Source organism: Notolepis coatsorum (assembly GCF_963971535.1).
Source record: "Notolepis coatsorum genome assembly, chromosome: 13".
Taxonomy (NCBI): domain Eukaryota; kingdom Metazoa; phylum Chordata; class Actinopteri; order Aulopiformes; family Paralepididae; genus Notolepis; species Notolepis coatsorum.
The window spans coordinates 28,193,979-28,204,126 of record NC_140177.1 but is presented as its reverse complement, the minus strand read 5'-3'; the positions used below and the strand labels follow the sequence as shown (position 1 = coordinate 28,204,126).

Below are 10,148 nucleotides of genomic sequence, written 5' to 3'. Positions count from 1 at the left end.
ACGCAGGCCCATGGAGATGGATTGGGCCCATGTCAAAACCAAAACTGACTGGCTTGCTCATCTACTAAAAAAAAACCTAAAACCTAACCTTACCTGAAAGAAAGAGTGGTGAATGAGCAGGTCAAGCAGCGTTATTTTCTTTCCTAGCCGCATTTCTCGGAGACGCGCTCTGATTGGCCGACGCCTGTTTATTTTTTTTGCGTTTTATCGCTTTATTGCTACTGGGCAGTCCAGTAGAGAAGAGAGACAGAGTGGGGGGAGGCAAATAACGACGGCCGTGTCGCGGCTGAGTGCGCTATGTGGTTCGCCGCCCGGCCGACGCCTGTTTCTACACTTGTTAAGCTTAGGCACTCTTTCGAAGTTAGAGTTTGTCTTAGAGCATGGCGATAGAACCATAGATATCTATGGATATAACGCCAGGTAGTTTGCAGGCTGTTCGACGCGGAAATGGGCAAAGACACAGCTCGTCACGCGATTGGGCAAACATGTCAGTGGCCAATCAGAGAGCGTCAGTCAGTGGCCAATCAGAGAGCGTCTCCGAGAAATGCGGCTAGGAAAATAAATAACGCGGTAAAGCAACATACGGCTTCTGGAGCTGGCAATGAACGACTGATACGATAATGACAGGCGGAGGCAGTATTTGTTCCAAACAAAGTTTTCTCGCTGGGGTAGGTAACATTAGCTAATAGCTAGTGTAGGTAGTGTACATGGAGTTCGTGGGGGGATACAATTAATGAATGTTGATTAGAGCCTTGACGAAAGTGGTTTCGTCAAGGCTCCAATCATCAACATTCATTCACGCGCTCCCTTCCCGTCGACCCCTCCTCCTCACGAGCCCCATGAGCTGAAAATACCGGAAGTGTTGCGGTGGTCTACAATCACTAACGTTACACAGCCCGCTAAGCTAACCGTTGTTAGTTGTGCTATCTGTCACTGGGAAGAGGCGGTCTTATTTGGGTGAGGCACCTGACATATGATTATCCACCGCGACCAGCTTATTTACCTTGGTTTTCGGGCCGCTTTTGTAATGGGTTTGTGTTTGTAGGTTTGGTTTTTGGAGCACTTTGTAACCTTTTTAGGGTTGTTTAGGGACACGTCGCATAAACATGTCTGGGAAGAAGAAGAAGAGGGCACCAGCCCCCAGGGATCAGGGTGCTGCTGCAGCCAAACAGGTGAGAAACACCACAAGCTTGTTTTGATGTACAAACTGATAAAGGGAAGTGGCGTCAGTGTATAGTGACCACGCTGGTACCTTCCTACCTAATGGGTGTGATTGAACTGTTTGTTTACCTCGTTCCAGATGGTTTTACCTCGTTCCACATGGTTTGTCGATTTTAACCCAGAGGAGATGATGATGGGCATGGAGGAGAACCTAGATGACCCGTCCTTAGAGGCTGAACTTGCTGCTATCACAGGAAATAAAGCTGCTGTTGGCGGAAGGCCCAGACAGAGAGGCAAGGGTGAGCACACCAGCTCTGATCTGTTATTGGCTGATAAGCTCAAATCATCGTTAGGGTTGAAACAAAGTACTTGACTTACAATGACAGTGTTATTACACGATTTTGCATTGTCAGTCAGTCTCACACCTATAGGCACACCTCAGCTATGTGATAGATAGTGTAAACAAACTCCTGAGGAGTCGGACCCTTTAGCTCAGCTGATTAGTGTGGCCGTCTGTTGCTCCTATGGTCCCAGGTTCAAATCCACTCGGTTACAATAGTATCATTGTGTTCCAGCCCCCCTGCCAATGGAGGACATAGCAAAGATGGCCGACGAGTGTATGAGAGACATTGGCGATGACGAGGACGACGGTGACATGGAAGATGATGCAGATCTGCTGGTTAGTGTTTGTGCGACTCAGACTTTGCGTGCAACATGCAACATGCTCTGGAATGTGGCCCAGTGTATGAGACTACGACTTAGAGAGTGTCGCACACACACAGTTGTATGTTTGACGGGGGATGTTGATGTTTTTCTCACCAGGCGGAGCTGCTGGAGGTTGTGGGTGAGGAGGAGGTGGAGGAAGGTGAGGATGTCGTAGCCGCTAGCTCCACCTCCTCCATCTCGACTGAAGCCTCTCCAGCAGAAACACCTGGGTCCCCACAGCAGGTAACGCCGCACATGGCTGCTGCCAGTCAACTCACTCCTCAGTGTTAAAAGCAACACGCCGACATTATGGGAAATGCGCTTACTGTCACTTCTCCAGAGTCAGACAAGAAGATGGATACCAATTTCCTCTGTGTGTGTTCAGTAGAAAGCTGCAATGTGGCTGCAATCTAGTCTTGTTTAGCACAAGATTCAAGAGGTTTATTCATCACATACATACACAAGACATATAGTGAAATGAAGGAAACAATCTGGAAGCAGATACGGATCAGCTAGCCTAGCTTAAAACTCCAAGAGAGGTGTTTTTGGCCAACAGCTAGGCTAGCTGATCCGTATCCACGTCCATTCATTTGTGCTTCGGACAAGAAGATAGATATAAAGAAACTTGAAACTTGATACTAGGGATGCACCGATACTGGTATCGGATATTGTCTGATACCAGGCTAAAAGAGAATATTGGTATCGGACAACTTTTTAGGTTTCACTTTCACTTAGTTTTAACTTCAGTTGAAGGAGAGAAGGAAGGCTCTAGATGCGACATGACATATTACACAACATTATTACATGGCGTTTTCACATTCGCCGAAATGCTTGCTTGTGATTGGTCAATAGCGCTCGTCAGAGGTCCGATATTACTCGATAACGGACCTCTGTGGAACAATAATGACCGCTGTGCGCAGCTGTTCGCAATCAAGGCCACTGACGCACTGCATCAGTGCAGCCAATCAGACACACCTGCTGGCTGCACTGACAGCGGAGTGTGTGTGACGATGACAGCGGAGCCAGAACAGAACTGCGTCTGCATTTGATCTCGTCTTGTCGATGTAAAATGAATTAGGTATATTGTTAGTAAGTTAGCCATGTAATAAGCGGGATAATGTATAGCTATACTCGATCATTGTCGCAAAATAATTGACCTTCACTGACGTTAGGGTAAGGGGGGGGGGGGGGGGTGTGTGTGCGCTACGCCTCAGTATTTTAAACTCTGTGTCGGTCAATTATTTTACCTCGTAGCTATACATTATCCCTTACATAGCGGAGGATTCAGATTCAACTCTGCAGCAACAAAATCGTTACTGGAGAGGAGCTCGGAGGACCCGTCCAGACTAGCAAAAGTATGTTTGGCTGCAGCTACATTGATCTATCTGTCAATGAACAGAAGTGACCTTCAGAAGTGACAGAAGGTATTACTGTCCGTTTATTTTTTAATTGGAAGCTAACGTCAACTGGATACTAGGCCTGTCCCAGACTAAGGATTTGTATAGTCGACTTTGATTGGCCAAACAATTTTTTTTTACCATTCCATTTGGGCTGTGGGGGGTGCTTGTCTGAAGGAGTCGACTGAAGGCTTCTTTTTTTTAAACTTAAATTTTTATTTAACATTTATAGACATACAACACAACATTTACAGTGACATCCATAACATAACAACATACAGATCCGGGCTCCCCCGCATCCCAGGTCCGACCCAGCACTCAGCGACACGGGCACCCCGAATCCGATTGGGCCAGACCCAGTAGAGGGGTGAGGGGCGATACTCCCCCCCCCCCCCCCCCCCCCCCCCCACCGAGCCAAGTCCGCTACCTCCCATGTCACCAAGCCCCCCACCCCACGCACAACGAACCCACAACCCACGAGATCCCACTCTCCCGGATCCCCCTGAGAGAACCCCCTCCCTCCCGCCCTCCTCCCCGAGAGATAGAACACCCCCATATCCTGGTCCACCATGCACGGAGCCGAGCACCCAGACTGAAGGCTTCTTGATAGATGCATCTTGATATTTGTCTACTCTAGTGTGTTCATTAGACGGGTGAAATCCTCTTTCAGTGCCTCTGTGCCCGTTTTCTTAGGCAGTTAGCCTCGCTGGTATGTGCACCATTAGCGTTAGACACGCCTCTTTGCTTTTGGAAAGAATGACAAAAAATAAAAATATTATATATATATATATATATATATATATTTTCTTTTTGCATTCGACTAAGAGGTTGGCAGTCGATTACGGCTCCTTTCGATCGATTAGTCATCACTATTCGACTAGTCGAGGTCAGCCCTACTGGATACTAATAATTGAAAAAGAATTAAAATTAAAGTAATCAAAGTAATTGCTCTTCAGGTATTGAGCGGTGTCACCGGTAATACCGGTGTTGTTATGTCAGTCATGGGAAATTTCACATCACTGTAGCAACCCTAACCGATAATGAAATACAATACCAGGAAACACGTCTAACTTGCCAGAAATCAAAACAAAGGGACTTGATTTGCTGCATTTTTTATCTAATGGATTAATGGAGAAAAAATTATTATATCTCAATCATTTTTGTCCATTGACCCCAAAATGACGGTCCAAGTCTATACTGTTCATTAAAAGTAATGGATTGGTACTCTCTATCGGCCGATACCCAAAGCCCAGGTATCTGTATCGGGACTGAAAAAGTTGGATCGGTGCCTCCCTAATAGATACCAGTTTCCTCTTTGTACGTTAGTAGAAAGCTATCTGGCTGTACGCTAGACTAGCTTGCAGCCGGATAGCTGTCTACTGAACGCACAGAGAGGAAATTGGCATCTTATTCTTCTGGAGAAGACCCTAAGAACATTTCCCATAATGTTGGCGTGTTCCTTTTGAAGAGTGGGAAGTCGTTGTTTTATGGAAACACAGAGGCTGTGAGCGATATTACATTGCATTCGCTGTATTACTAACCTTATTACTAACAACTGCCCTATACTGCAATCATAGTAATTATAATTACCTACCTCATACTATAGTCTACCCATACAAATTATGATAGCATGTACAATATTGCTGTATATACTGTATTACATATATTTACATTTGCCATATATATATAATATATCCATATCTGTCTGAATATACCTGCATATAATCTTTCTATATACCTACTTATACACCTGCATATAACCCATACAAGGATAGCATGTACAATAATGCTCTATATATTTATTTATTCTGTATGTATATATATATATATATAATATATATATATTATATTCACATCTGTCTGTATATATCTGCATATAATCTTTTTTACATATATGAATGAATGAATGAATGAATGAATGAATGAATGAATGAATGAATGAGAACTTTATTTAACAGATTGCAGAATGGGTACAATACAGTACGGCTCAATACATACAATTGTTAAGGGGATGCAGACCAGAGAAAGACGTTTGTCTTGTTTACATCAGGGTCCCCCTTTTTCAATTCATAGTGACATTTATGACGTACACAACATACATGACATCATGACATTTATGGCATAGGGACATCTTTAGATACTATATCTATATCTGTACATAACATATCCCTTACCTACTCTTACTAGTTACGCTGCTGGTCAGTATGACTTACTACCATAGTGTGTTTATATCTGTGTCACTACATAATACTAATACTACAACTCTGTACATACATCTGATTAGCACTATTACTCCGTAGCACTCATTTATATATTTGGTATACCCAGTTTAATCACTTTTACATTGTATATTACTGTTGTACTTTACTGTTACATTTGCATTCTGGTTGGATGCCAAACTTCTTTTCGTTGTACTGTACTTGTGCTGTATGATGACAACACATTTGAATCTAATCTAATCTAAACTGCGACATAAACACTTTCCATTCCCGACACACAGCTACTACAAGCTAAGTGCTTCATGAGGCCAGTTCATTTGGATCTCACGTCAAGCGTTAACCCTTTCACTACCACACTACCAAATGGTTAACCCTTTCACTGCGACAATACAGAAGGTTAACCCAGTGGCGTCATTTCAGTAAAGCCAAGGTATGGCAATTAGGGAGGGTGGGGGGGTGAAGGGGGGGTTTCCCCCCTTGGTGGATTTTTTTTGTCAAATCAGTTGCGCAATAGTCACTTTTGGTGAGTTGTTTCTATACAATTCAGTTATGACACAGGACTACACAAGCATTTTTGTATAGAAATGTGTCAACAGACTAAAGCAGGGAACCACAATATTTTGCATACAAATTATGCAAAATGTAATATCATAACTGTCTATTATTTTTCTTGCAATTGAGCCAATTTTCCTTAGGTACGGTTTTGAGGTGTGTGTTCAACAGAATGTAGTATCAAAAACACATTCACAAAAAGTATGGGTTACTGAATGCTGAACTGCACTGTTATAATCACTAAGCCATTGTAAGACCTTACCTGTGTCCCTGTATCACTTGTCTCTGCTGCCCTTTGATTAAAAAACTTCTGTATGTCCATTTTCCTTTTTTTGTGTGGCATAGTAAAAGTCACTTAGTAAAACTGAGATAATTGACAACATCAAAACATGCTAGGGCTGTACCGAATAGTTCGAAGCTTCGTTCATAATGTTGACATTCGAATTCTAAATCAACATATTTTTTTTTTATTTGCCAAGGTATGGCGAGTGCCATACCTTGCCATACCAAAATGACGCCCCTGGGTTAACCCCTTCACTGCCACACGACAAAGGGTTAACCCTTTCACACCACAGAAGCCGTCTGTAGTGTGGTAGTGAAAGGCGAATCTTCTGTAGTGTGGTAGTGAAAGGTTAACCTTCTGTAGTGTGGTAATGAAAGGTGAACCTTCTGTAGTGTGGTTGTGAAAGGGTTAATGGCTCTCCTGGGTTAAAGTCCTCCATTATGCTCCTTCTCCATCCAGGCCCCCTCGGCTCCAGGCAGTCTCCAACACACCCTGGAGGAGAGGAGAGCCATGTACCAGACTGCCATCCACAACGCCCAGGCCTCGGGGGAGTCCTCTAAAGCCAGGAGATATGACCGAGGCTTGAAGGTGCGTGACATCACTGACAATACGGCCACGATTTAGTAGCGAAATATTTTGAACCGGAAACTGTGTCTCATTGCACTGTGGGCAGGGCCGCCTGGGAGAAATGCGAGGCCCTGTGCGAGATATAAACGCGAGGCCCCCCCCCCCCCCCCCCCCCCCTAAAAGGTATTTTTTTTTATTTTTTTTTCATACAGTCAACATATTCTTAAATAATAGCGCTGCCCGAGGCTAGGCATGATACAGTCAACATATAGCAAAAGAGAGAGCGAGAGAGAGCTCCCGTTCTACAGTCAATATACAGTGTTATCGCTGCACAGACCCGGCAATGCCCCTGACCCTCCACCAGAGCAAGGCCAGAGAGAGAGAGAGAGAGAGGGAGAGAGACACATTGGAAAGAAACAACCCAAAACCAGAGCAAATTTAAATGCTATTTGGCCCTAAACAGAGAGTACACAGTGGCAGAATACCTGAGCACTGTGACTGACCCAATACTAAGAAGATCCTTGACTAGGTACAGACTCAGCGAGCACAGCCTAGCCATCGAGAAAGGCCGCCATAGGCAGACCTGGCTCCCAAGCGAAGACAGACCCACTGCACACAAGATGAGGTGGAAACCGAGCTCCACTTCTTAACAACCTGCCCACTATACCAAGACATACTTCCCACAAATTGCAAACACCCAAAGAGACTTTGAAAACATCGACAATAACTCAAAACTCCCATACCTACTGGGAGAAATACAAGAATGTGAAATAAAGCCCATTTGAATTGAAGAGAGAGAGAGATAGATAGAGCATGTCTGTGTGTGTTAGAAAGAGAGAGATAGAGAGAGAGCATGTCTGTTTGTGTGTGTGTTAGAGAGAGCATGTTTATGTGTGTTAGAAAGAGAGAGAAATATAGAGAGAGAGAGCATGTCATTTTGTGTGTTAGAGAGAGATATAGAGCATGTCTGTGTGTGTTAGAAAGAGAGAGAGAGCATGTGTGTTTGTGTGTTAGAGAGAGAGCATGTCTGTGTGTGTGTGTGTGTGTTAGAGAGAGAGCATGTATGAGAGATCAGCAAAGATGAGCCCCTAAAGGATATTCAACTTTTAATGGAAGAACAAAACAGAAGGAAAAGATAACTTCACAAAGGCAACATGAATATACATAGATCCAAAAGGACAAAGATCAACACTTAAATCCAAAGAGAAGAGGGTCTATACCAGAGAAAACAAAGTAGCAAGGAGCCAATGGCCGACATCAGCTAAATAGGCTAACTGCAAATAGAGTAGCCAGGTACTGACACCAGGCCACACACCGTTAGCTACTACAACAGCTAGCCGGCCCGTTTGGCTCAATATAACGTTAGCTAGCCGGCCCGCTTTGGCTCAATATAACATTAGCTACAACAGCTAGCCGGCCCGTTTGGCTCCCGAGAGAGAGAGATATATCCACGGCGGGGATAGAATAGAGTGCATTAAAAACTCACCAAACGTCCAAGAGGATGGAGACAACCGCGTGGAGTTGACGAAGTTCATCTGCCGAATGACCGTCCTCTTCATCTTGGCATAACAATGCTGCACGTGCTCTCTCTAGGTTAGCTAACGCTAGTTAGCCTTTAGCTAAGCTAGCTACTAGCCGACATCATCATGGCTATCCCGACTGAACCACACGTTAGCACTCGATATTATAACGTAGCTAAAGCTAACTAGCTGTCCCTGCCTTTAGATAAGCCGACATGGCTAGCCTGACTGAACTGTCTAACATGCAACAACTTTCATCTTCAGTCCATCTGCCGAATGACCGTCCTCTTCCTCTTGGCTGGCATAACTAAGCATAACCTCCAAAGCTGCACGCGCGAAATAGTCAAACGCAGCTGACGCACGCCGGCGTACACATGATTTAACCCCTCCCTTCGTTGAAACCAATAGTATGTCTGCTGCAGAGCCCCAGAGCTCCAATAGTGAGTATGTCTGCTGCAGAGCCGCAGAGCCAGGAACAAGTCACACACATTCTACAAACGTGTCTAATGTGAAATATATAAGCATATAAGCAAAACTAGATTTTAGGTCTGTGATGAAAAAGGGCCTCGCGGGAAGGGGGGCCTCGCAAAAAATAAAAATAAAAAATTATAAATAAAAAATATTTTCTTTTTCTTTTTTTTTGTGCGAGGCCCCCCTTCCCGCGAGGCCCTGTGCGACCGCACTGCTCGCACACCCCCTGAGGCGGCCCTGACTGTGGGGTACATTAGGAGGACTGAATGACATCCGGCACGGTGGTGTAGTGGTTAACACTGTCACTGTGTGTTCACACTGTGTGTGTTCCTATGTGTGTCGCCCATCTCACATGTGTGTCGCCCATCTCACATGTGTGTGTTTGCTGTATGACAATGTAGCAATGTGTGCTACAAATAAAGTTCTTCTGCCATTGTCCGTTATGTGGATCCTGTAAACAAGGGTGTAGGGTTGAGCCCAACCGTTCGAACCTTCGTTCGTTACGTTGGCATTTGAATTCTAAATCAACATTTGAATCTTTTATTTTTAATAAAATTAAAATTAAACTTTTTAAAAATCTTTTTATTTTTTTATTCATTCTGTTTAAACCAATGGGGTTTTTCTTCACAGTTGCAGATAAAGATTAGGCTACACTAATATTATAGTAAAATAAACTGATGAGTTATATTCATTAGAAAGTTGATTTAATTGATTTAGTTGGGCTGGGGCTTCTCCCTGGGCTGGGTCTGGGGCTGGAAAGTTGATTTAATAAAAGAAAAAAGACTAATTTAATCAGATTAATCACTTTATTCAAATTGAGGATTTAGTTTGAGAAAAAAAAAAGAAAAAAAGTATAATTTTATTTTTATTTTTTAATTAATTATAAACGAAGGTTCGAACGTCTGTTCGAAAAACCCTGACGAAGTTCGAATCCCAAAAACAGGCTTCGGGGACAGCCTTACCATACATTATTATTTATATTATTCAAATGGAACTCAAACATGTTCCGTTGTGATGTCACAGTATGATGTCATAATCAAACATTCTAGAACATTTGTGATGTCACAGTATGATGTCATAATAAAAAATTCTAGAACATTTGTGATGTCACAGTATAATTTCATAATCAAACATGCTAGAACATTTGCGATGTTACAGTATGATGTCATAATCAAACATTCTAGAACATTTGTGATGTCACAGTATGATGTCATAATCAAACATTCTAGATTTATTTTTTTGAACCACTTTTTTCTCCCCATTTCTATTTTTC

At 43.3% G+C, this 10,148-nt stretch overlaps 1 protein-coding gene across 4 annotated transcripts in view; it reads left to right on the top strand.

Moving 5' to 3' along the window:
- The first annotated feature begins 575 nt into the window (after window positions 1–575).
- cc2d1b (coiled-coil and C2 domain containing 1B) overlaps window positions 576–10,148 on the top strand; it is a 38,609-nt gene continuing 29,036 nt past the window's right edge. For 2 of the 4 annotated variants that reach the window (XM_084327140.1, XM_084327137.1), the window contains exons 1-5: window positions 934–1,172; window positions 1,301–1,460; window positions 1,737–1,840; window positions 1,984–2,109; window positions 6,777–6,905. In XM_084327140.1, coding sequence (XP_084183266.1) covers window positions 1,107–1,172; window positions 1,301–1,460; window positions 1,737–1,840; window positions 1,984–2,109; window positions 6,777–6,905 — 585 coding nt within the window. In that variant the 5' untranslated portion in view covers window positions 934–1,106. Of the gene's footprint in view, window positions 669–859; window positions 1,173–1,300; window positions 1,461–1,736; window positions 1,841–1,983; window positions 2,110–6,776; window positions 6,906–10,148 lie in introns of those variants that run through there. The other 2 variants (XM_084327138.1, XM_084327139.1) reach the window with 2 other exon arrangements.